This window comes from Glycine max, chromosome 14, assembly GCF_000004515.6.
Source record: "Glycine max cultivar Williams 82 chromosome 14, Glycine_max_v4.0, whole genome shotgun sequence".
In the NCBI taxonomy this organism is placed as follows: Eukaryota; Viridiplantae; Streptophyta; class Magnoliopsida; order Fabales; family Fabaceae; genus Glycine; species Glycine max.
This window is the reverse complement of record NC_038250.2, coordinates 1,251,631-1,277,526: the sequence shown is the minus strand read 5'-3', so window position 1 is coordinate 1,277,526 and position 25,896 is coordinate 1,251,631. Positions and strand designations below refer to the sequence as shown.

The 25,896-nt window shown below is 32.9% G+C and overlaps 5 protein-coding genes across 5 annotated transcripts; 2 read left to right on the top strand and 3 right to left on the bottom strand.

The window, feature by feature from the left end:
- Window positions 1-59: 59 nt before the first annotated feature.
- LOC100804747 (putative BPI/LBP family protein At1g04970) lies at window positions 60-4,818 on the bottom strand. The gene is made up of 6 exons (XM_014767207.3): window positions 4,082-4,818; window positions 3,320-3,459; window positions 2,684-3,038; window positions 1,842-2,090; window positions 1,369-1,494; window positions 60-537 (listed from the first exon to the last, which is right to left on the bottom strand). The coding sequence occupies exons 1-6, from the start codon at window positions 4,481-4,483 to the stop codon at window positions 334-336; spliced, it is 1,476 nt and encodes a 491-aa protein (XP_014622693.1). The 5' UTR covers window positions 4,484-4,818; the 3' UTR covers window positions 60-333.
- A 1,677-nt stretch (window positions 4,819-6,495) lies between these two features.
- Window positions 6,496-11,608, bottom strand: LOC100802639 (serine/threonine-protein phosphatase PP-X isozyme 2-like). The gene is given in 8 exon segments (NM_001255273.2): window positions 6,496-7,061; window positions 7,418-7,496; window positions 7,581-7,849; window positions 7,936-8,011; window positions 9,694-9,779; window positions 9,917-9,979; window positions 10,804-10,956; window positions 11,405-11,608. Coding segments are annotated over 8 exon segments (927 nt in total). The 5' UTR covers window positions 11,555-11,608; the 3' UTR covers window positions 6,496-7,010.
- A 4,373-nt stretch (window positions 11,609-15,981) lies between these two features.
- On the top strand, window positions 15,982-18,401 carry LOC100782666 (syntaxin-51). The gene is made up of 6 exons (XM_006595646.3): window positions 15,982-16,247; window positions 16,973-17,194; window positions 17,357-17,559; window positions 17,639-17,739; window positions 17,903-17,947; window positions 18,073-18,401. The coding sequence occupies exons 2-6, from the start codon at window positions 16,977-16,979 to the stop codon at window positions 18,202-18,204; spliced, it is 699 nt and encodes a 232-aa protein (XP_006595709.1). The 5' UTR covers window positions 15,982-16,247; window positions 16,973-16,976; the 3' UTR covers window positions 18,205-18,401.
- Window positions 18,402-19,513: 1,112 nt separating this feature from the next.
- Window positions 19,514-22,782, bottom strand: LOC100801208 (cell division protein FtsZ homolog 1, chloroplastic). Its single transcript, XM_003544691.5, has 6 exons — window positions 22,339-22,782; window positions 21,703-21,802; window positions 21,342-21,571; window positions 20,808-20,975; window positions 20,298-20,531; window positions 19,514-19,884 (listed from the first exon to the last, which is right to left on the bottom strand). The coding sequence occupies exons 1-6, from the start codon at window positions 22,600-22,602 to the stop codon at window positions 19,624-19,626; spliced, it is 1,257 nt and encodes a 418-aa protein (XP_003544739.1). The 5' UTR covers window positions 22,603-22,782; the 3' UTR covers window positions 19,514-19,623.
- A 1,010-nt stretch (window positions 22,783-23,792) lies between these two features.
- On the top strand, window positions 23,793-25,893 carry LOC100798558 (V-type proton ATPase subunit e2). Its single transcript, XM_003544686.5, has 3 exons — window positions 23,793-24,168; window positions 24,555-24,602; window positions 25,578-25,893. The coding sequence occupies exons 1-3, from the start codon at window positions 24,071-24,073 to the stop codon at window positions 25,642-25,644; spliced, it is 213 nt and encodes a 70-aa protein (XP_003544734.1). The 5' UTR covers window positions 23,793-24,070; the 3' UTR covers window positions 25,645-25,893.
- Window positions 25,894-25,896: the final 3 nt, after the last annotated feature.

Here is a 25,896-nt window from a genome sequence, read left to right as displayed (position 1 = left end):
TTTAAAAAATAGTTTTTGTTAATACTTGGGAAAACAAAAATATTAATCTATGTATGATGTATCCAAACAAAAGTTAATATATTATTTTCACAAATTTACATATAAAAATACCATTCCCTGATTAAAAAAACTGCAGAGCATTCCAAATCAAATAAGGACGTTTGACTATTGGCAGTTTTTCCATGTAATCTTCAGGACAGCATGATTTACAATAGGTAAAATCCAGAGCTACACCAATGTTCATGTCATTCACTCTTCATAGCCATCTTGACAAGTTGCTCATTACCTTATTACCACTTAGTACACTAAGCAGACAGATCTCTGAGAGCATGTTTATGATACATAAGCTGGTAGTTGTTGGAGATAGTAGTCTCCTGAGAAAGAAACATCACTACACACAGTAATCCATGGGGGAGCATACAATATACGAGCATTCTTAATGGAAAAACCATTAAGAATTGGCAGTGGAATTCCTCTCAATAACTGCGAGTTTAGGTATGGTATGAGGACAGTCTTGAGGACGGTTGATGTCACTGACTGTAAATGTTTACACAGTTAAAGAGTAAGATTCATCATAATAGCCTCGATATACAATCACTAAGGTTTAACAATCATATATGTGAAAATATAAATGGAGTGGTTGTGTACAGGAGATGGAATCACATATGTGCTAAACCATGTGCAGAATTTTGGTTTATGAAAGGCTAAAGGTTGTAAATGGGTTGAAAAGTTCTTGATGGTTGGTACACGTTATCCGCTTATTAAATTATTGCCAGGAAAAAAAGATACTGCATGTCTACCCCCTCCCCTGGGGTCTTTCCCTCAAACTATGGCAGTGTTGTCATTTGTAATATTTTGGAAATAGACCAAAACATAAACCTGGCACCTTTAATATATCATATATGTTTAACAAATGGTTGGCAAATGTGTCACTTTTGCAGTTCACATGACAATGAATCACGTTTGTATACCACTGTGGTCTCTCTAATTGAAACAGAAAACACTCATGGGTTGATCTAGAATAGTCCCTAAAAAAAGAAGGAATTATTTGTTCGTATTGTTAAATTTCATCCAATTAGTAGTTAAGGTAGTTTGGACACATACTAATAAGGCCACTAGAAGAAGCACTGGTTAGGAGAGTAGATTGCATGGTTTTTATTCCTATGAAAAAGGGGGAGAGAAGACCAAGATGGACATTGGAGAAAGTTGTTCAAAAGGATCTCATGATGAATGATATCTCTGAAGTTTGGTCTTTAATTGGGCCGAATGGTGTCATATAATTCATATAGCTGACTAGTGGGATAAGGCTTTTGTTGTTGTTCAATTTCATATCAAAATAAAAAGCTGAATACATTTATTCCAATATACCTGAATCAAATTCATGTGCAGTTTCCCTATTTTACTCCATTTCAAGTACGTGGAAAACTTTCTCAATTTAAGCCAACCGGCAAGATTGTTTCCTACGATTTCCACAGCACAAGAGGCACTAAAATCCTGTACCAATAACAAAGATTAATGGACTTGTTAGACAAGATAATAATCATGTGTCATGGCTACCTCTTTAAACACTACAAAATAAAGAACTTTTAAGAAATAGTATAATCTTAGGCATGGACAAAAAAAAGTAGGCAACTCTGAAAATTTAATCAGAAGATCAATACAAGGTTATATGTGTGTGTGTGCACGCGATAACATGATGACAAAAATGGTGGAAAGCTTGAATTTCATATAGCTTGGTCAGAATGTAGACACAGTATATTATGAGGGATGGCTATTTAAACAGTGCAAGCTTCATAAAATTTTAAACTATCTACTTCAATATTGACTTCATTAAAGCATACCACCGAGATGCATGCAACAGGTATGACTTCACCATCTTCCAGAACATCAATTGTTATGTCTATGAAAATGTTGACACCGACATCTTTGTTTGTCACTTGTATATCTGGTGGAGAAGATACAGACATATTAAGATTCATGTCGTCATTTGGATATTTTTTGTATAATTGTGGAATAAGGAATCTCCATTCAGCAGTGTTCAAAAGGGCCTGATCAGGGAGTTCATCAACAATCCATTGCATACTATCAGCCTGAGCAAAAGAACAACAAACTATCGAAATTATATTTCAGTTTATAATAACATGAAAGTATCCAACGTAAAAGCTCGAAGCGCAAAATGTTAATTGGAGCAACCCAATTAATGCTTATAGCCTAATCAGCATCAGCACTACTATTTTAATCTTTTTCTCATAAAGCATCAACCCAATTAATACATAAAGTCTAATCTGCATCAGCAACACAAGGTCTATTTGATGTCAGTAAGTAATACTTTTTTCCAAATTCAGAGCAATTCCAACAAAAGGTTCCATGACCAACCTTAATGATTAAAGAACTCAGTCCACTAATATGTATGAATAAATGATGCAAGAAAGCATGCAAACTGTGGAACAACAAAGAAATTGTTTCTTCTGCAGAATCTAAATAATGCCAAAGCCTAAAGAAATAAGCTAATGCATTACGATCCACTTGAAATATATTACGGTGGAAGAAATGCAACAAGTAATATGATACTATTATACATCACAGATATAGCTTAAACTGAAAAGCGGAAGGGGGGAAAGAGAAAACTCCATTTATTGGACTAAGCAATGAAAAAAAAAGGGTAAAAACTTCAGAAACTTACAGTGAAATAAACCAAGGAACCGGATTTGAAAACACTTTCGTGTAATGAAATTGTTATCATCTTTGGTGAACTGTCACCACAGGAAGCAGAAAGGTCTGATCCTCTGCGGTAAGCTTGAGGTACCAAAACTTCATTTCTCCCTGTGAATAAACCATTAATTTCTAATTCAATAGCAGAATCACTCAGCACTGGATTGTCCACGAAAGAAACATTTAGAGCAGCAGTTTCGTCTAATGGGATTGTTTTTGGAAGAGATTGCAATAAAAGGTCAAGAGTTGATATCCCCTCATTTATTTTCTTAGAAATTGCCTCTTCAACTGCAGATGCTATATTTCCTGCAAAAGCATCTACTAGCCTGCAAAAAAATAGAAATATAGCTTTATATTCCCAGAATAGTTTTTGTTGCAAAAGATAACGGAAACACTTTTATCTGGCCTCCCAGATTCAGGTCCCACACTAAAGATTAAAGTATTACAGAAAAATTGAAACATAGCTCTGGGACTATAGCTGTCGGCCAAAGGTCTCCCCATGGAATTGTGAAGCCTTAATCAGCAATAAAAGAACATAATTGTCTAAGATAGAGCATGTGTAAGAATTCCTAATTATCAAAAACCATGGCTTAAGAAGGTTCCTTACACTTGGTAAAGCCAAGCTGCTCCACCATGCAACTTTATAGATAAATCTCTAACATGACATCCAGAATCCAGCAGAATCAACTTAAGAGTTCCTTCTTGGTTCCTTAAATTCACAGTAAGTCCCACTTGCAAATCATTAACCTTCCAACATAGCACAACACTATAGAATGAGGAATATAATTGACTAAACAGGTATAAAAAATTAATTATTTGCACAAAAGTACATTACTCACTCGGGGTTTTGGCTATCAGATACTGAAATAAATGTCTTTTATTGTCCATCTCAAGACCACGTCTCTTTCTTTCTTTTTTTAATATCTCCATTCCCTAGTTTCAATTATACTGAATTGGTAGGCCTTAACAAGTTGGTCTTACACCAATTGCAAGACGCGGAAAATGCAATTTCAACCATAACCTCTTTATAGCTTCCGTAGTACTACAACAAGGCTAACTAATTTTTTATAAAAATAACCAAATTCAGGAAAACATTTATTATTTAGTTCAAGGTCAACCTTTCTTAATTAAAACACAATGCAACAAAGCAAATTATAAGCCATCAAACAAAAAGATGAAGAGTTTAATTTTTACAATCAACCAATTAGAAATCATGGTTAATATAATTTTTAAGGTAGTTATTATAAAAGTCAACAAATTTATTATACATGATGTAAAACACTTTACAATATTAGTCAGTAAACTATTTACTCAAAGATAAAAGTTATAGTATGCAGTATAAAATTAAAGTAATATTCTAGATTCATACCTTTACAGTAGCAGTTCCACTGTCCGAAATTCCAATTGGAACTAACCAACTGCTAACAGAGTACCTCCACTTCAAACTCAAGTCAGCAGTGGCACCTGAAACGACAAGAGCAATGCCTGTCTCTCCAGTATTAACAGATGAAGAATTAACTTGGATATCATTGATAGTGATGTCAGAAAGAACCACTTTGGCTTTTCCAACAAGAGGGACTTGCACAGTCTTCTCAATCTGTGGCAGCTGAGACTGAACAATAGAGGCAACAGCTTGGTCTATCAGAATATCCTTGGCAAAATCAAGCCCCTTATCAGATATGACCACAGAGATGAAACCCTCTTCATCACCACTTGTGGAGGATGAAAGGAACAGAAGGGATAGAAGAAGAAAACAAATTGAGGGTGCCATTCAATTTTGCAGGTGTGAGGGATCAAACCAATATCTTTAAGCAGACCAAGTTATTGAATCTTGAGCAAAACAAGTTTTGACTAGAGCATGGTTAATTCTTCATGTTTATCCAGTGAAAGATGAAAACTTAAACACACCCATATGATGAAATACCATACCAAGGGAAACAGTTATACAAGTTTTCTTACTATTTTATCCGTGGAATAATGAATTATATCGTATTGGATTGAAGCTGAGTTTGTTTAAACAACGACCAGGAACAGCAACTGTGAATGGAGACGTAGCAAGAAGTGGTTGGTTTCGGATTTTTTGTTAAAAAAATCAGTATTAAATTGACATTGAGATGGCATAGTAGTGATCATTGATTAATATAATGACATGTGAGCTCGAGACCCACGCGACCTGTAAGTTTTCATTTTCAATTAAATATGTTTTTGATTTTGTAAGTTAGTATTTTTTATTTTTGTTTGCTATGAGTATATTTTTATAATTCTAAGTTGTAATTTTTGTATTTTTTTTTATTTTTGTTTCCTATGAATTTATTTTTATAATTCTAAGTTGTTATTTTTATATTTTAATGTTTATAAGTTTTTATTTTGATTTTTAGTCCTAATAAGTTTATGATTTTTAATTTTAGTCACTTTAAGATTTTAATTTTTAATTTATAATTTCTATAAATTCATGTTTTGATGAATTGAAAATAAATAAAATATCTTACATAGATCATAATTGATAAAAATATTAACTTATAGAAAATAAAATTAAAATTAAAAAAAAAATAAAAAGACCAAAATTAAAAACACTAACTTATAACAACAAAATTATATTTAACTCTTCTAATTTCTAACTTTTGAACATGCATTGTTTCACAATATTCCCATTCTTGAACCTACATGGTTTAACTTTGGTTTAACTTTACTCTTGCACAAGTACATACAACTCAACTAAGTAAATAAAAAGTTGTTTTATAGTTTTGCCTTGATTTTTCTTTAACGTGAGATAGTAATTGAAAAGAGTAATGTTGTATCCTTCTACTCTATCATGATGCTACTTTATACGGTAAGTATAGAATAAAACTAAATATATTTAATGTCTTGAAAATATAAAAAAATTTAAACTTAGCATAACAAGATAAAATAAAAGGATATAACATTCGTAATTGAAAATACACATGCACCTCATTCTTATCCATGCCGACGGCATCCGAGAGCACCTCATATATAGAGGGGCATGAATTAGTTATAGCTTTAATTTTGGATTTCTTCTTTTGTTAAATTCACATTTTTAATCTTTTATTTTTAAATAAAGACATTTGATTTTTTATTTTAAAAATTGTGTAATTTTAGACCAATCATCAATTTTGTCTACATTAATTTCTTTTATTTCTTATATTTTGATTAACTTAATCTATTTTAAAATATATGATCAAAATTACATATTAAACAAAAAAGATAAACCAAAATCATATTTTAAGTTTTTATTTATTTTTTAAATATTACTCAACTTATCACACTTTAATAACTCAGACTTTTGGCTAAAAAAAATACAATAACTCGGATTTCCAATGCCAATGTAATCTAATGAAAGTTAAACTTTTTTGCATGATTGAACTGGGATAAATCATCATTTAGTTAAGTTGGCTTTCCTAGTCATAAGCTTTGCATTCTAGGTTTTCTCACGCTTTCTTGTCTTCTCAGGCTTCAAGCATTTTACACATCAGCAAAAGCTCAATAAATTACTGCTACCCTTTCACACAATAAAAATATGTTTCTGTCCGTGTATATTTTAAGAATTTTTCTAAATTAATTTAAATAAAAACAAATTGTTTAAATTAAGGGGAAATTAATTTTAAAAATTAAAAAATTAATTAAGAATTGATAGGAAAAATTAATTTTAAGTCCTGTGTTCCCCATATTCTTTTTGTGGATTAGTAACACTAATGCTCACGAAAAATTTAAAAAATATGGAAAGAAACAATTCCGATATATTTTATTAGAAAGAGGACCCTTTTCATTGACAAGTGAACCTTCAAATTCAAATTCCGGCATGGCAATATTTCAGTACCAACCACCAGGTTTAAAATTTGGGCAATAATACATTTACACGAACTACATAAATTGAAGAAAATAAAATTTTATGGCCCAAACTTTATAATCAAAACTCAACCAGTGGGTTTTTTCCACAGATTATATATTTGGAAAGTTATTTCCCAATATTCCCTAATCCAATCCAATCCGTCCTAATCAAGTTTTCATATATGCAAACGTCATTTTCCCTCTAAACCCTCTGTCCATCACAGCTTTCGAATGAACAAAGGTAATAACAACATATTGCAAATCACATACAAATTCACAATACTGCTATGATACTAAAGATGGTTGAAGCAGACGGATGGGATGCAGAACTCCTGCCTCCAGAACTGATTTGTCCTTCACTGATTCCTCCCAAGTCAGACATCATCATCTCCTTGATTCAAGTTTCCCACATCAATTTGAGCATGTAGATTATAGAAACAAAGAAATCCACTTCATAAAAAGTAATCTGGTGCTGGTTTCTTAGCAGGTGTTCCTCTTGATTCCTACATTCCATTAAAATTAAAAAAATTGAAAATCAATTGACAAATTTCACAATTAAATTTCCACGAGATCATATGTTAACGAAGAACAAGGAACACCAATTGTTAGCTTAAACATGCAAAGATAGTGCAATCCAAATGAAAACAAACTGATAAGTAAACAAAGTAGGATAAAACACATTCTTATAGTACTGAACCCAAGGTCACATGAAAGCATATTCTTAATCACATGAATCAATGAATTTGACAATATAGAGAGATTGAAGCTCATATTGCTACAACTTGTGAAAATTGGTATAGCACACTCTGCGTAGGGAATTCATAATGGAAATAAATATCAGGTGACTTTGCCTACAAACCTGTGGAGCAGCTTCAAACACCCGGAACTGCTTATTAAGATTTCCATCCAACTCCAGAATTGCAGCTACATTGCCACATCTATGACAAAGATGAAACGTGTCTTACTAAAAACATAGAACACAAATAAGAAAAAACATTTTAATAAATTAGTGGATCAGGTACCTGTAGCAATAATTTGGAGCTGACCAGACAGTAACTATCTGGTTATTGAACATCCATTTATATCCTTCCATTACCAACTGATGTGCACGACATATATAGTCAATGTTATTTGAGTGGTTAAAGGAAGTAACAACACTGCCACCAAATAAGTAACCAGCACCGCGGGGACTAAGACCCCAGTTATCCACAATATCTTCAGGATCTGACCATAGAAGGTCACACATGGCACCATCATGAGGTACTTCTTGCTTCCGATCAATAGTTCGTATCTAGATATCAACAATAAATCATATAAAAAAATATTGCTAGTGTACAATCTAAACAAAAACAAACAAATTAGGGTAAATTTCCTGACCTGATCCAGTGTTGAAATGGCAGGAGAAAGACCACCATGAACACTGAAAATCTTGTTTTCAATTAGAGCGGACAAGCTGCAGTTTGTCGTTATCGACATACGACACTATTAGCGGAAGAGTCAAGCTATACCAATTAAATCTGTAAATGCAGCTAGGTTGTCTTACAAGCAACTTGACACAAGAATGTTTCCATTTATACCTCTTGTCTCTTAATTTTTGGTTATTTCTATGCACAAGAAACACTAGCATTTTAACACTTTTTTCGACACTCCTCAATGTTGTTAAAATAGAGATTCTATCGAGGATCGAGAAGCAATGAAAGATCATAAACCATGTGATTGTATACGGATTAAAAAATCCTACCAAAAATATAAGAGCGTAATAATACCACAAGATGCATAATTAATTAAGACGCATAATAATACCACAAGACTTAGATAACAATTCAGATATTTATTTTGTAGTAATTTTTTATTAATAATGCATCTCGTTTTATATTTGATAATGATTTCGGGGGAGGGGGGAGCAGATGGCGTACTGGACTTAGAAGCCAGTCCAAAGATTAAAAAGACATACATTAAATGAAGGCCCAAATCAAGCCCAATTCACACTACTTTTATAAGCCAAAAAATTGTGGACAGGGAAGATGATCGGATTGAATCAGAAATGCTCTAACGAGAAGCAGAGAACAGAACCACTCAACACTGAATCACTAGCCACTACAAAGATCAGAACAGAGAAACACTCCAACCCAAGTCAAAATGGGTTCCAAACAAGAACAGAGACTGAAGATAAGTATGGTTACCAAGGTCGAACACAAACAGAGAAAACAGGGAAAATTCTCAATTTCAGGTAAGCCAAGCCAAAACGAGCTTCAAATAGAGAATAGATGGCAGAGACAAGTTCGAATAGAGGGAGATCGCTTGATTGGAGTGTCACATGAAGAAAAGGGGGAGAGATTAGGGCAAATATATAATCTTTTCCCCACCAGTTCATAAAACCTAGCCCACAATTTCACGGCACACTCTGCAACTCGTTGAGGATAGATCATTCCAAAAGCTTGTGACCTGGCACTGTAATCCCACTCGTACAATTCTACATCTAATCAAGAGCACAGAATAGCCACAAAACTAGATCATACGATCCTACAGGTAAGATTGACAACACTGCTCTCTTTATTATTGAATTGAATCCCATTATATAATACACATAATTTACTTAATAATGGAAGGAGTGTTTCGAAAAGAGTATTAAATATTTGCTAGCATTTTCAGTCTATACATTTATTAGACAAGGTTGTCAAAATAACCAATCAATGGATTTTAAAAGCACCCTCTCAAACTTCTTTCCCTTTCAAAATAAATGAAGACAAGAGACATAAAGCATCCTTCCTATTTTAACCCAGCTCAAGTCCACCCAAACCCCTTTCCCTCTTAAAATAGAAAGGGAATGTTTACATTCTGCAAGTAATTTCAAGCATGAATTAGACACTTGAAAGAATAATAAAGAAAAGTAATCCAGAATTTTTTTTCCAGAACAATAATTTCAAAGAAAAACAAAACAAGCAGTCCCTGTGCCCGTAAAACAAACAGACACTACAAGTAACGAAAGAGGAATTAGCAATGGCATGGCATGGAAAACACAATTTGCAGTGAGAAAACCATTTCAGAATTTTTACAGCAAATCAAGAAACTCTTAAGGAGAAGTAGCTCCCGATGCAAGACTCAAATCTGGTGATCTATCAGATATTAGCAAACCTTAAGTAGTCGAATATATCGGTACAATATCTCCAGACATTGACTGAACCATATTTTCGAAGGCACTCATCATAGAATCCATACACCTGTCAAGTGATGGAAATTGAATAAGTATTCTGGAGTCATAAAATGTTGGGAAAATTTTTAGTGTCTTTCCCACTTTTCTTGATCATGATTACGAAAAGGACTTATTTCTTTTTTCTAATTTAGCTGATAGACTAACCTGGGTGATCTGACGGCTTTCATGGTTTCCCCTAATGAGTGTTATCCGATCCGGATACCTCACCTGATTGTATGCCATTAATTAGTTACAACAATAACGAATAAAATGAAAGAAACATCATTAAGAGCACAAAAAGAATGAGTAGTCAACATCTGACAGAACCTAGTAGTCAAAAGTCAGAAAAAACTTTATCTTTTGTTTTTCTTCTTTAGTTCTTTTAGAAAAATCATAAGAAAAAGAATTCATCAAGAGACAAAGTAGAAAGAATGAGGACAGTAAATCCTCTCAGAAAATAGATTAAAGAAAACAGCATAGACAAAAGAACATAAGCTCAAAAGGAAAGAGTAGTCCTTCATATTATAAACAAACGAGTCCCTAGAGCAAGCAAATAAAATCCTGTCTGACGAGATTGAAAGGACAAAACTGCTGAATAAATTTCAGTGTATTCAAATCCACCAAACAACAGCCAAAAGAACAAAATTCAAAATTTTATTCTACTTTTTATTGACAAAACCTTAGTACCAGAACAGATTAATAAAGCATCACCAATAACAAAGCATCCTTACATTACTCACACTATCCCATAGAAAAAACTTGTAGAATTTCATTCCAGCAGTAGCAAAATGTGTTCTCAAAAAAGAAAAAAAATTGAAAAAGTTAACACAAAAACAATAAATGCAGTGACCACCAAGCCCATGGCTCGGAGACCAACCACACTTCTGTGATAATCATAGGTTAAACTGACTGGGACGTTTTTTTAAAATGTCAAAAGGCAGCCAAAACAGATCTAACATACAGAAAAAAAAAAAGAGCATAAAATAAACACATAAACCACAGAAGATGCTTCTAACTTGCAGTTTTATAAGAGAAGAAGAATAAATTATCACCTTAAGAGCGAGCAGAAGCAGAAACGTTTCAACCGAGTAAAACCCTCTATCAACAAAATCCCCCAGAAACAAATAGTTAGTTTTGGGGCAATCCCCTCCTACTTTGAAAAGCTCCTTCATGTCATAAAACTGACCGTGAATATCACCACATATCTACACAAAGACCAAGACAACCAACAAAACTAATCAGTTGAAAACAACAAAAACCAGAAGCAGAATCATAAAGAAGAATGAACACAGCAGAGTAGACCCCAAATGCACAGTAACAGAAAAAAAAAATGAAAAAAAAAACTTTTTGTGTGCCCCATGACACTCTGAACACAGAACAAAGCACAAAACAACGAATTTTGTAAATAGGTCAAAATAAAGAGACACAAAAAACACCAAATCCCCATGAAAGAATGACACCTAACCTTTCTCTCATCACTATATACGACATTTATAGCAAGCCCTATATAGATTGAAGTCCCAAGTAAAGTAGTTATCAACTAACTAATCGTATTGAACTAAAATCCAACGAGGTAATTTTGTTGAGTGTGAGAGCTGAAATCATAAGTAAATCGAAACCCAGAAAGAGGAAAAAGGGAAAAGAGTGACGAACGGTGACAGGGGCGTCGACCCTTTGAACGTTGCTCTCTTCGACAAGGATTTCCATGGCTTTGAGGCAAAGCGCCTTCACTTCAGACTCCTTAAGAGGCTCACACCTCTTCAACTGCTCTATTTGCCTGTCCAGGTCTGAAGATGATGACATCTCTCTCTCTCTCTCTCTGCAACCCCTTCTCCCCCCCTCTCCTCTCTTCTCTTCTCTTCTCTTGTGCTTCAATCTTTTCCCTTTTTACAATCACCCTCTTTATTTTCTAATATATTTCCAAATTACTCACTTTTCATCTTTTTTTTAATAGAGTTCTGCACCAGATCTCTTTTTAATTCCCTCTCTACCTTTTTTTTTTTTAATTTGGATACCTCTCGGTCGAGAATCAAGATTAATTTCTCTACTTAAAAAAAATCAATTTATGACCAAGAATTAGGATTAATTGTTGATATTTCTCAATAGATGTTCTTTGGTGACATGAGATTGAAACCCTAATGATGCTAGTCATATTGCACCATGTTGATGATATTTTTTTCTATTACAATAAAAAAAAAAATTATAATATCTTTTTTAAAATAAATAATAAATATTTGAAATAAGGTAAACCAATATTTATTGTTTGAAATAAGGTAAACCAATATTTATAAAATTTGATGTAATAATTAATAAATGTTTAGGTTATTAAAGTCATTGTTCAAAATTGTATTTCTAATCAAAATAATTGACAATAAAAAAAAACTTAATTTCTTTTTACACATGCAACTAGAAATTGAAAAAGCAGCTGTCAAATTTTTTTTTGAAATGCAACCAAGAATCAAATGTTGATAAGTGAGCTTTGACGATAAAATCACGATGGACAACCATTATCCGGGTGAAAATGTGAAAAATTGAAGTAATTTAATGTTGTTTCACATTCATGATGATTTTTATCACAATTATGATCCATCCCAAAGTGACCTCTAACACGCAGTAATTTTCATGTTTTTTTTAATGTATTTTGATGTGAAATTATTAAAATGGCATGTAAAGGAAGCACAACCAAACACGCTTTAAAACATGATTATCAAACAATTATGTGAAGTTTTATTGATGAAAAATTAAGAAATGTAGATATATCACAATAAAACTATTTAATTTGACAACAAATTGACTTAAATTCTCATACAAATAGATTTTTAATTATATTGTTATTATCCCTTAAAAATCATATTATTATTATATTACTAAAAGAATTAGTGTGGTAGTCTAAAAAAGTTAGTGGACAGTATTAAGATAATACAAATTATTCAATAATATTAAGAATTTAATTATTATAATATACTGAAAGTGTAAAAAAAATTGTCATTCAATTACGTATTATTATATACGCTAAGTTTGACCTTAAAATAATTACGTTAAAAGACATATTGATTTCTTAATTATATAATAGTGTAAAAATAAAATATTTTGGTTTTTTTAATTATATAAAAGTGTAAAAATTACACTGATAATACATGACAGTTAAATTCAAATTATTTTTATATTAATCAGAAAAAATTATTAATTGATGTGGTAAAAAAATATTAACATCAAAACTACGAAATGGTAATAAAGAAAAAAAATCACTGACGAATTGTTTGGAATTATTTAAACCAAATTAAGAAGATGAGAGGTGAAATGAATCACAAACCTTATTACATAGCCTGTACTTAGCTTGTATCCATGATTTGAAAAAGATATCAAACTAATTGAAATTGAATCTAATAAAATTTGAATTTCTTATGGATGAGTAACGCTAAAATAATAAGACAAAGTTACCAATAAATTGACATAAAATAAGCTCAATCATCGAATTAAATTATAGAACTATATACAGGGATTTTGTCTGTCGACATGCCCCTCTCGCTGTATAAGCACTAGTATAAAGAAAATGACAACACGATCAAATGTTTATCCAACCTTTATAGCAACTTCTACACGAGCATATATAATGACACAATAATTGAATTTTTCTTTTGATAATTGAATGAAGAACATAAGTAATGATTAATAGTTTAAGTTGCAGTAATTAAAAAAGATCATAAAATATACACTAAAATCTTTACTTCTATATCATTCGTACTTGTATATTAATAGAAAAATTGAACAAACCATACGGAACTAATTAATGACTTGACCATGCACATGAATGAAAAAATCAGAAAACACCCATAATAAAACTATAACTACTTTCCAAGTGTGTATATAGTTCCAAACACAAACTCTTCTTTTCTTCTATTTAGCTTCAATACAAGGTACAAAACGTAGAGTACAAGTAACAAATACATGGGGAGAAAATGGTAGTCATCTCTTAGGCATTCAGAAAAGAAAATAGAAGAGACGTGAGTAATTAATGTGATGCAATAAAAAAGACAAAAGAAATATAAAAAAATGCAAAAGAAATTAGAAGATGGTAATTTTAAGTGGTGAGGAAACCGTAACTCAAAGATGGTAATTTTAAGTGGTGAGGAAACCGTAACTCAATACACACACGCGTGTGTAATTGTTAGAACAAATGAAAGTTTGAAAAAAAAAAAAAAAACTTAAAGTCCCATATTACTTAGGATAAACACTTATAGAGAGCTTATTTATTCTTTTTTTCTTGTCCCAGTTGAAAAACATTTCCTCAACTTTTCTTTCTCCCTCCCATATTTTAGAGTGACTTTTCAAGTCATACAAGAGGGTGTAATTCTAAAAAAGGTTTCCTAAGTGCAGTGAGAATCTTATACAGTGATATAGGCTGTTTTATCCTGGGGACGTCGTGGTTGATAGTCTGCTTGCACAATTTTTGGCAGTGCCACGAAACGTCTTAAAGAAAGCGACATTGTCCGTAACTCAGCCAATAATTTTTTCAGTTTGCCATAAATTATTGTTACAACAATTTTAAGACGCTTTCGGTTCTACTATGGCTACTGTAGATATTACTGGCTCGAATAAATTTGTTGCATTTTTTACAGTTTCGATGACTAAATTTTGAATTTTAATCTTTTAGGGACAAATTTGTTAGTGGATTACACATTTAGGAATAAAAATGACTATTTAACATTTTTTTTCTTATGCTTTTTTACTTATTGGACATAGGTGGAATAATTTAAAGTTGTTTATAATGAGAAATCTTGTAAACGTGTTTGAAACTGAGATTGATTGCCTTATATTAAGATGAATTTATAATTTGAACTTCTTGATGCATGTATTTTTGTGGAATTTTGAACATAATGTTATGATTAATTTTAGTGGATATAAGGAATCATAGTACTAATGTTAATACGAGGTTACAATCTCGATAATGATGAAGCTAGAAAAGCGTCAGGTTGAAGATTTTGCGATGATTGTTTGGAGCAACGAGCAAGGATGGAATGAAAAACTATGAAGATGGGATGGACATCTAGAGGCAGATTGTGGAGACGGGAAGAGAGATGTTACATGATTGGAAGAAAGTTACAAATGGAGAACACACTATGGCAAGGAGAGGAACTTAGTCAAAAGCAACTCAATGGAACCTCCCTTTTGGGCGATAACTTGAAATGCAATACAAACGCAACGTTCCTTGGTGATCAAGGAGGCTTCAAGTATGGTATGCCTCAGAGACAATTTTGGACAACTAATTTTCCTGTCCGTGAAGAAGAATCAATTGTTATGCATGCATCAACTTGTCTGGATATTCAACATGAGACTCATTGCAAGCAAGTAATGGATGCAGTATGGAGTCATTCTGGCCATATCTTTAAATTTCACGTTATCATTTCAAATTACAACACCTAACTTTTAAGTTAGTTTCGTTAAAAGACAGACCAATTTAACTAGTCACTCATGCTTTAACTAGGGCATTTAAGAGTTACGCATGTCTTATTACTTTAAATTTAAGTGTTATTCTATAATATATTGCTACAAACATTATTAATGACACAAATTAAAATTATTTGCCTTAACAAACATTAATGTTAATTTAAAGAGATTACTTGTCAAAGAATTAAACTCAATCTATTTTAGTTAAATTCTTAATTCAACCAACAAATTAAAATCATAACATCTTTTAATACATTCATACATTATCCAACAATTGTTTTCTTTTGAATGCAAAACATTTTATTAGAAGACATACTTGACACAGGATATGTGTTCAAGATCAATATAGATCCCCACCCTTACAAAGCCTCCCAAGTCTCAAAATTATTCTACCCCGGAAAAGCTAAAAATCTATAACTGTTATTTATATATATATATATATATATATATATATATATATATATATATATATATATATATTTTACATTTCTCTTCTGCGTAATACTGCTGCTAGATAAGGATTATGCATATTAATTTAAAAATATAAAGTGAATTAGATGGTGAATGAAAAAAAGTCACAAGTTTAATGGTAATGATAATGATTTACCGGTGATGATGATAATTATAATTATAAATTTGAAATATATTTGAATGTAATAAATTAAATTAAATACTTGATTTTTAAAACTTAAAAATCAAAATATATATTTTTTTAAATTTAACGTAACAAAATGAAAAACAAAAACACTAAAAGATGATGTACAGAAAAAGTTAACATTTATTTTTAATTTTTTTTATGTGTTTCTAGTTCCTAAGATAAAGAAAATGCTCGAGAAAATGACACCGAAAATGACGTCGTGGTGAATGAATTATTCGAAACCTTTCATCTTCCATAATCCCGCAAGGTAAACGACGGTGACGATTGGTGGGTGGCGCCGTACGCCTCATCCCATCCATCGCCATCGGCACCTTCCTTAAACGACATCGCGTCCATCACCCCTTTTCTCTTCCTCACAGTCACAGCAGTGGTAGCTTCCCAAAAAAGAGTGTAATTTCTTCTCCGATCGTTTCCCCTCTTTACTCTAATTCCAATTACTTTCAGTGATCAACACAATTCTCCTTCTGAACTGCACTCTGCTTCTTCGTTTCTTTGAATTGTGCGTTTTGTGTATGCCTGATTCTGAAATTAGCTCATGTTAAAAAGATGGTCGATTTTCTCAGCATCTCATGATGACTCCATGGTTTATTATTACCCTGTGCGACCATGAGCTTTAAGGGTTCTTCATGCTGTTCTTTCATACTTGAATTGTTGTAAATTAGTAATCACCATCAATTCTTTTTTCGTACTTGCTGTTAACAGCAATTCTGGTTTAAATGGAGAAAAGCTTTGTTGAGATAAGTAGTTTAATTTGAACAGGGGTACTGGTAAATTTGTGTATGGGTTGGGTTGTACTAAGCAACTAGAATTTATCTTGCGATAATCATGTCCCATACCGTTTTGAAGATTTCTAGGCCTTTCTACTTTATTTATTACCGGGCAATTCTTTAGATGCTTTCGGTGTTCTATTAAAATTAGAGTTTCACCTTGGTAACATGTGCATTATGATTTCTAAGGTAAAAATTCAATTATGATTGGAGAATAACACCAAAAGTACCTAAAAAACTGCATCCAAGTTTTGTCCACCTGTTAATTGCTGTGCTATTTCTTCATTTCTCCCATGTAAACATCATATTTGTTTGTTTTTTTTTTTTTCACTTTCTTCTTTCTTTCAGGCCAATGGCATCTTCTTCAGACTCATGGGTGAAGGAATATAATGAAGCACTGAAACTTGCTGATGATATCAGTGGCATGATTTCTGAGCAGAGTTCATTTCCTGCATCTGGACCAGAAACCCAGCATCATTCATCTGCTATAAGGAGAAAGATTACAATATTGGGGACCAGGCTTGATAGCTTGCAGTCCCTTTTGTCAAAGCTTCCCGGCAAGCAGCCCATGTGAGTGTGTAATTGTTGATTATGCTGATTGAAAAAGGTCATGCTGTTTATTAAGCTATGTGGTTTAAAATAAAAGAGGCAATGTTTTCAATTCAGCTGTGAAGGTGTATGATGAAGTTTGCACTATTGTTTTATGAAGTGTATTTTGCTGACTTGATGCAGATCTGAGAAGGAGATGAATCGGCGCAAGGACATGCTTTCAAATTTGAGATCAAAAGTTAATCAGATGGCTTCCACGTTGAACATGTCAAACTTTGCAAATAGGGATAGTTTGCTTGGGCCAGAAAGAAAACCAGATGCAATGACCAGAATGGTTGGCCTGGACAACAATGGACTTGTTGGACTTCAGCGGCAAATTATGAAAGGTCACTTGATTGGATTGTTTGAAAATATATTGCTTTTAATCTGTTCTTTGGATCTTATAGTGCATTGCTATACAAGCAGAACAAGACGATGGCCTTGAGCAATTGGAAGAGACCGTGGCAAGCACCAAACATATTGCATTGGCAGTTAATGAAGAGCTGGATCTACACACTAGACTAATTGTATGTTCCCTTTGTGCATTAATTTTTGTTCTTCCTGAAGCTTTGGTTTTGATCCGAGCTGAATGATGTTGTGTAATCTATGTAGTCAACCTCAGCTAGTGGTTCAAGGCTTTGTTGTCTCCCTTCTAAAACTGAATCTTTTCTTTTTGTCTTTGTCTGCCAGGATGACTTAGACCAACATGTAGATGTCACAGATTCTCGGCTTAGGGTAACACTCTTATCATAAACTTTATTGGGACCAAATCTCTTGTTTGGTCATATCGAGGTTAAATCATGTTAATATTATTGACATTTACTTGCTGCTTATCTTTTATGTTTCTGTTGTGAAAACAGCGGGTGCAGAAGAACTTAGCGGTTTTAAATAAGCGAACCAAGGGTGGTTGCTCCTGCATGTGCATGCTATTATCAGTGGTTGGTATAGTGGCTTTGATTGTTGTTATTTGGCTATTGGTCAAATATTTGTAATGTATAAATACCCAACTTGGCTTGAGTCTGCTTTTCATCTTTGTTTCTGCCGTGTGCACTAAAGAATCATAATCAGGTTTCCCCATTTCTCTTGGTACTTTTCCAATGCAATGGAATTTGTTGAGGTCGTGAAAGGCGATGTATTGTAATTGGCATACTTGGTGTTTTATATATCGTGTGTTTTTCTCTTTTACAAATATGAAAGTGAATGCTACTGGCTGGAGTATCAATGTGGTTGAGTTTTCACACATTTCTCTGTTAGATTGTGCTCAAGTATTATGTACGTGATTTGCATTAATATCGTGCAACTTTAATGTGCAACCCAGTTATAAAAAATAAAATAAAAACTTTAATGTGCAACCACAACGAGGTTTAAGTTAAATTTCTTAAATCCCATCATAACATTTCTTTTTTTCCCTTTCATTTTACACAATTTAAGCAATTTTTTCTTTGATGATGTAATTTCGAAAAATTCACTAAATAAATCCTACTAGTTACTCTACTCCTTTTAATCTTATTATTTAACTTAAATTTGTAGTTTTGTTTTTAATATTTTATTAAATTTTCTTTCAACTATTCAAAACTTTATTTGTAATGGTTTCTAGATTATTTTTCTCAAATGCATTGATCATTCAAAGAATCATTGATAATTCAAAGAATCAATATAACGTTTTCTTTATAAAAATAATAACTTTATCCTTCGACGACATCTAGTTTAGTTAAATGCATTCTATTACCAGGTCTTCACACATTAGCTATAAGAATTCCTCAATGCATGATCATCATGCAATATCACATATTTATAACCTTCCCTCGTGTTTTTCCAAGGGAAGAAGGGAAAATCCTAAAGTAAGGGAGAACAAGAGGGTATTCATATTCAATTCAATTTATAATTCATTGTTATCTTAATCTGGCAAAAACGATTCAAGGATGCATTTTGTTTTTATTTTTCTTTCATTTGCAATTACAAAAATGCCATTTTGATTGCTTTATTTCTTGTTTTAAAAAAGAGAAAAAATGTTATACATTGATAGTGTAAAAAAAAAAAATTACAGTCATTCAATTACAATTTACCATATATGATAAATTTATTGATTTTTAAAATAATTATTTTAAAGTAATTTAAACGGTGATTTAGTGCATAAACATTAAACTTTTTAAAAAATGTCTAGAAAATGGTAATTTTTTTTATTACAACTTGTTATGCAAATCCTTGAAAAAACAAAATAAAATGAAAATAAAATCACAACATATTCTCAAACTAAGCTGCTTTTAAATTTGAAAATAATAGTGCACATTGGAGGGGAAAGAACATCAAGAGAATGATATCTCACTAAATTAAGCATCAAGATCATTGTACTACAGAATGACTTACAATATAATAATTGGAAAAAAGAAAAGGGTAAAAGAACCATGCAACTACAAAAAGAGCTTTCGCGGGGATGGTCTAGATTCAACCTTGATTGAGGACTTGGGGGGAGGAGGGACTGCCTTGCTTTCTTGGCCCTCAGCCACTTTGTCAAGCAGCTTTGCAGCCCTTGGATCTGTTAGCAACTTCTTCTGAAAAGACTGTGAGAAGCCAGTTGCAATTATAGTCACGTGAATCTCCCCAGTGTAGCGATCATCAACAACAGCTCCAAATATAATATTAGCAGAAGGATCAGCCAAACTAGTCACCACCTATAAAAATTACACGTGTTAAGGACAAGGCAAATACGAAGAAAAGGTAGGAGTGAACCCAGTAAGTATACCACCATACAGCAAAAGGCGGAATACAGCACAAACTGAAAAGAAAAACAGACCCCTGAGGGAAATATTGATATTTTCCTTTTTTCTTTCTCTTCCAGTGAAAGGTTGGGTAGCTATCTGAAATTCTTGTGACTAGATGAATTCCAGAGGAATACTTAATAATTTTTTTAACATGTTAAGGTAAAATGAATGCAAAAATATCAACATAACAAAAAACTGCAGCACTCTACTTGAAATCATAAACACAAAATCAAGAAACATTATATGGTTAGTTTGCAACAAATTTACAACATCAAAGGAAAAACAAAATGTTTCTTAAGAAAGTGGTGACAATCTTTAAATACCTGAGAAACCCTGTTCACTTCCTGCAGGGTTATGTCCTTTCCTCCAGTAATATTATACACTACCCCAGTAGCTGACTGAATAGATGATCCAATTAAAGGAGCCAAAGTAGCCTGTTCTGCTGCTTCTTCTGCTCGGTTTTTACCGGATGAAACACCTACACCAAGCATTGCAGTCCCAGAGTCTTTCATCACAGCTTTTACATCAGCAAAATCTACATTGACAAGTCCAGGTACCTGCAAGAAGGCACACCAGTTTACTGTGTTGAGAAAAAAATCCATGGACATACCCTTGACATAAATGCAAAGCCACAATGCCCAATTATGAAGGAGAAGTGAGCCAGTGACCACTCAAAAGCACTAAAGAACAAGCAGGGGGAGAATAGTTCAAGCTTTTTATGTTTCCCTTTTCCCTTTGCAAGTTACTGATCTTATGGGATCAACAAGGAACTTAAATCATGTTCTAGTGTCTGAATAAAAAAATATGAATACACAGTTTGCCAATCAACTCACTGTTATAATGTCTGATATTCCCTGTACGCCTTGCCGTAGAACATCATCTGCAAGACGGAAAGCATCCTGAAGAGGCATCTGCTCATCAGCTATGTCAAGCAGACGATCATTTGGAATAACTATAAGTGTGTCAACATTTTTCTGCAGCCTTTCGATGGCTTCAAAGGCCTGAAGAAAACCAAATGCAAACTAGAGACTTATTTTCTAGATTTCAAACGACAAACTACAAGTTTCAGATGAACCACAGACTCTTATCTGCTACATAAAATAAATTTCAGACAATAAATTATATATACTGCATGACACATAACTTGGATAACAAACTATATGGTGTGTTTTGGAAAATTCATTCATTTCATCAACACAATGTCAAAAAATGAATTTCCAAACACACTTTTAACCAGGATAAAATAAACTGCAAAGGAAGAAGATAAGTGATATTTTTCAACATATTAAAGAAAGAAGGTAGTATTAATTAAGAGTAAAACTAATTCAGTAGTCACATTCCCAAATAACGAGAAAAAGGACACCTGCCTGCAAGCATCTCTTACGTCCTTCAAAACTGAAGGGATAGGTAACAACACCTACAGTCAAGTAACCTGCCTCTTTTGATATTTGGGCTACAACTGGGGCAGCACCAGACCCGGTTCCCCCACCCATCCCAGCCGTTATAAATACCAAATCTGATCCTTTAAGAGCATCAGCAATAGCATCTCTGGATTCCTCCGCAGCTTGTTCCCCCAAAAGTGGATTCCCACCTGTACCTGCATCTCTATCAAGTAATTTGAATCAAAGGCCACCCCTCAATTTGTCAACAAATTCAGCAAAGAAACAAGACTGTAGCCACAAAAACAAATCACATCATAGTAAAAACTATGCAAGTAGAGTGCCTGACCTAATCCACGAGTCAGAACTTCTCCAATTTTAATAGGGTTCTCAGCAGCAGAATTTAATAGTGCCTGAGCATCGGTATTTATCGCATAGAAGTCTACACCCTGATTGAAATGAAAATGCAGCAGAATTCAACAATAACATCTGCATTATTCACTCGGTGGCAGCAAAACACAAAGGCGAAAAACTAGATGCATTTCTTTAGGTGCTTTTGTGTTGTTCTCCAATCAGAATTGGAGTTTCACCTTGGCAACCTATGCCGACATCCAATATAAGCATTTATTATGCAAACTATCGAGGTGAAACTCTAATTCTAACTGGGCAAAATCTCCTAAATAACTATATCTAAGTTTTGTCCAAACACAAATGGTATCTTAGAGAATAACGCCAACGGCTAAAAACTAACATTGGATTAAATAAGTGAATCCAAAATGCGCAGTCAAGATAAAAAAAAAAAAAAAGAGAAGAGTAAATAGAACTGTTATTCTAATAACTATTTTAAAGTAGTATAACCTCCAAACACAAGAAGCAAAGCATTGGAGTCGCTACAAATAGAAACCATTGAAAAAAAATGATATTGATAATAACTAATTATCGATGTTCCAAATTGGGTGGCAATGACGATACTCAATTGACCCACCTGCAAACCACTTCCGATCATGCGATTAACGGCATTGTTGCCGCCACCGCCGATGCCGACAACCTTAATTTTGGCGTTATCTACGTAAGCGTAGGAGCATCTCACCGAACCGAAACGACGACTTAGGCGTTGAGGAGCAATTTTTGTTGTTCTGGGCTTGAAGGAAACGGAAGTTGTGAATGCATGGTGGTGGAATATAGAAGAGCATGAGAGCGAGAGAAGCTCGTTTGGGTTGGGGTTTGTGAGGGGATGAAGCATCACCATTTTTATTTTTTGTTCTCTCTCTCACTCACTGTGGGTTTTTTTATTTTTATTTTTAATTAGGGTATTAGGGCAAAATGAAAATGGAAAGAAATTGAAGCTGATTACCCTCCAATTTTGAGTGGATTTTGTTTACTTGGTTGGATTCGAATCACATGAAGGGACGTCGTTGCTTAATAACGGTTCATCGTTACGGAAAACGGCGACGTCGTTTTTTCACTCCACTTTTGTCTCTTGCTCGCATGTTTCAATAAAGAAGAAAGAAAGTAAAGAGTATTAATCATTAATAATAAAAAATTCTAGTAAAAAAAATCATTAATAAAATCAGTTATTAACACACTATATCAATTTAATTACTATAAAAAAAACACAGACATACACACTATATCAATTTAATTGATGTTATGAAGTGTCTTGAAATATTTTTTCTATAAATTTCCTTTGATTTTAAATGTTTTAAAATGATGGTATTTTTATATTTTATTTTTAAATTTTAGTCAAATTTAAAGTATTTGAAAAAATTATTGAAAACTTATTAGTATATAAAATTTGAATATAATTGTTTATATTAAAAATTTCTATTAATCTATTATCTCTTAATGCGTCAATTAACGTTCTTGGTATTATACATATAATTTTTTTTTCCTCAAATGCTATTGTTAATCTTAACTAGTATAATAAATCGGGTTGAGTATTATTTTATGATATATAGTTTTCTTTTAAAAAATAAATCAATCAAACTACGCAGAGTCTTAATTGAGATTCAATGCACCTAAAAATTTCATTTTATAAAAAAAATTCTGTATTTTAATATATAAGAGTGAATTGAGATTTAAAATAAAAAATTTAACTCAATTGATTAGGATTCATAAGTTGAAAATCCTTAACACATGCCAAAAGTTCTAGAAACTTAAGTCAGATGTTTTTAATTCATGCAGATAAAAAAATTTCATCCAAATTTTTGTAGAGTAAAAACTATTTTTTGAAACATTAGATTCTATTCTTGAAAATTTGGAATAGTAAGTTAAATCAAGAAAATTTAATTTTTAACTGGAAAATGTTTTGGTTTAGACCTTCATGTGCAATTTCAATTCTTCCTTCTTGGAAAGCACAACCTTAGGCAACATTGTAGTATGAGCGCGTCATACTTTTTTTTGGGTACATACAAGAGTGAGTATGAATGTATGATCGATGTACTTCATTTGCCCGCGTTTGCAACTTTTGTTTATTTAATAGTAAATGGTGAGTGTAAATAGCAAAAGCTGATAAACGTGGCCCAAGAAACCCAAATAATGTTCAATAAATCAGTGGCCATGCGAGGTGATCAAATTCAAATGAAACCAAATTGCTAAGAAGCTTCAGATCACTAATACGACGACGCATTACGGAACTAAGGGTTGTGTTGTGTCGTTTCGTTTTCACTCTCACGTTCTCAAATTTTGTTTGTGTATCGCAGGAATTAGGATCCGTTATGGGGTTCTCTGTAACCACGCTAATTTTCGCAGTGATTGGAATTGTGGCGTCCCTTTGTACCAGAATTTGTTTCAACAGAGGACCTTCCGCTAATCTGTATGCTATGCTTGCTTCTTCATTTCTTTCTGGGACTTATGAAGTAATTTAATAATTGCTGTTGCTAATCTTACACAGATTACAAATAAGAAATTCATAATCTCACATAACTCATAGATCTGGAAAAATGTGTTATTGCCAAACATCTTTGTGGATGTGCTGCTCTATTTAATTGATAGTTGATTCTGCTATGAATGCCTTGATGAGTTTTACAATGTGATGTGATGTATTTATATTTTAGTTTGTGTCAAAGTTTATTTGTATTCTTGAATAATGACTTCCTTGAATTTTGTTGTGTCTCTCATCCATCTCTTTCCATGATAATGTTTCCTCTCTCAAAATTATTGTTCTCTGTGTGAACTAAATATCTTATTACTTTGTTGCAGATTTCACCTAACTTTGGTTCTTACTGCAACAACATGCTGCTGGATGATGTAAGTACACCTTTGGTTTGCAAGTTCTTTTAATTTTCATGGAGTTAGAATACGGAATTGCTGCACTGTACAAGTTTTGTTCCTGAGCTTGTTGCCCCAGCAAGCTGTTGATCAATTAATTAGAAAAGGAATACACTAAAATCAAAGTTTTCATTTTATTTCCTAAATGAATAACTTTTCTGGCTGAATGTGTCCATAATCAGTTCTGTTGAAGCTGTTTGTGTACCTGTCCTTTTACTCTCCATGACCATGATACTGCCGCATGAATTTGGAGTACCTTTTAGTTGAATTATTATGTGTCCTGTGTAACAGTACCATACAAAAGTAATTGAAGAGGAATAGATGAACTTTTCAAAATCAGGATATGTTTAAGCAATCATGCCTGGGCATACCCATGCCTTTGGTGCTTTACTTTGGTCCTAAGATAGGACTGTTTACCGCCATATTTCACAAGGAGACCAAAGGATATATGATGGGAAGCTTTGGCTTGTGCTTGATGCGTAAATTGACTGTAATATAATTGTAGTGATGTTAAGTGGAAATGCATCAAAACTTGTGAGTAGTTTCTGAATCAAGATGTCAAATGCTTGCAAAGTTATCATTTCTCTGATATAACTACTTATTTGCTCTCTGACAGTATGTCCAGCATAATTAAGGGAGGAGGGGAAATGGCCTTTTAATGGAATGAACACATGCTTTGCTGAATTACATTATTTTATTTTTTGGAAAAGGGGGAGTACCAAAATCTTCTATAGTCTTTATCAATTAAGTTCATTTTATTTCGCCTGGTGATGTAATTTTCATAGTTCTAAACACGCCTGTCTTGAGTTGACTAACTTTGGTTCATTAATTTATGATTACATTTTCCTTTGGTTCAATAGTAATTCTAACTGGTAAATAGCCATGTCCTGTTTTATTTTCCATTAAGCTTTCTTTCTTTTTTTGCTTACTTTGGTTCTTCATTTGCTATATCAGGTGGGCGATTGTATATCTAGCACAGATGAAACCGCTCATAGTACCTATATTGAGTGAGGGTGAATAACTTTCTGTATAAACAGATGCAACTCTTAAGAATGCGAATCACTAGTTGGACGCTGGAGAGGAGATGATTTCAGCTCTCATAAATCTTTCAGTATTTTCTCTGGCTGGATCTGTATGTATTGTTGTTGGATAATGACGTTTCAATTGGATCATCTTCCATTGTGGGCATTACCCCATGTTGTTACAATTGTTGTATTCAACCCTTGTTCGTTCCATAAGTATTTTGGTTAAATAAGTTGATACAAGAAAATTA

What these genes read in the sequence shown, in the direction of transcription:
- LOC100804747 (XM_014767207.3), bottom strand. Translation starts at nt 4,483, where the DNA reads ATGGCACCCTCAATTTGTTTTCTTCTTCTATCCCTTCTGTTCCTTTCA. An exon ending in GTTCCTTGGTTTATTTCACT is followed by an intron (nt 2,091 to 2,683) that starts GTAAGTTTCTGA and finishes TCTTTTGCTCAG; the next exon opens with GCTGATAGTATGCAATGGAT. An exon ending in CTGTTGCATGCATCTCGGTG is followed by an intron (nt 1,495 to 1,841) that starts GTATGCTTTAAT and finishes TTATTGGTACAG; the next exon opens with GATTTTAGTGCCTCTTGTGC.
- LOC100782666 (XM_006595646.3), top strand. Translation starts at nt 16,977, where the DNA reads ATGGCATCTTCTTCAGACTCATGGGTGAAGGAATATAATGAAGCACTG. An exon ending in CTTCCCGGCAAGCAGCCCAT is followed by an intron (nt 17,195 to 17,356) that starts GTGAGTGTGTAA and finishes GACTTGATGCAG; the next exon opens with ATCTGAGAAGGAGATGAATC. An exon ending in TCAGCGGCAAATTATGAAAG is followed by an intron (nt 17,560 to 17,638) that starts GTCACTTGATTG and finishes CTATACAAGCAG; the next exon opens with AACAAGACGATGGCCTTGAG.
- LOC100801208 (XM_003544691.5), bottom strand. Translation starts at nt 22,602, where the DNA reads ATGGTGATGCTTCATCCCCTCACAAACCCCAACCCAAACGAGCTTCTC. An exon ending in TGATCGGAAGTGGTTTGCAG is followed by an intron (nt 21,803 to 22,338) that starts GTGGGTCAATTG and finishes CATTTCAATCAG; the next exon opens with GGTGTAGACTTCTATGCGAT. An exon ending in AAGTGAACAGGGTTTCTCAG is followed by an intron (nt 19,885 to 20,297) that starts GTATTTAAAGAT and finishes TAATTTTTATAG; the next exon opens with GTGGTGACTAGTTTGGCTGA.
- LOC100798558 (XM_003544686.5), top strand. Translation starts at nt 24,071, where the DNA reads ATGGGGTTCTCTGTAACCACGCTAATTTTCGCAGTGATTGGAATTGTG. An exon ending in AGAGGACCTTCCGCTAATCT is followed by an intron (nt 24,169 to 24,554) that starts GTATGCTATGCT and finishes ACTTTGTTGCAG; the next exon opens with ATTTCACCTAACTTTGGTTC. An exon ending in ACAACATGCTGCTGGATGAT is followed by an intron (nt 24,603 to 25,577) that starts GTAAGTACACCT and finishes TTGCTATATCAG; the next exon opens with GTGGGCGATTGTATATCTAG.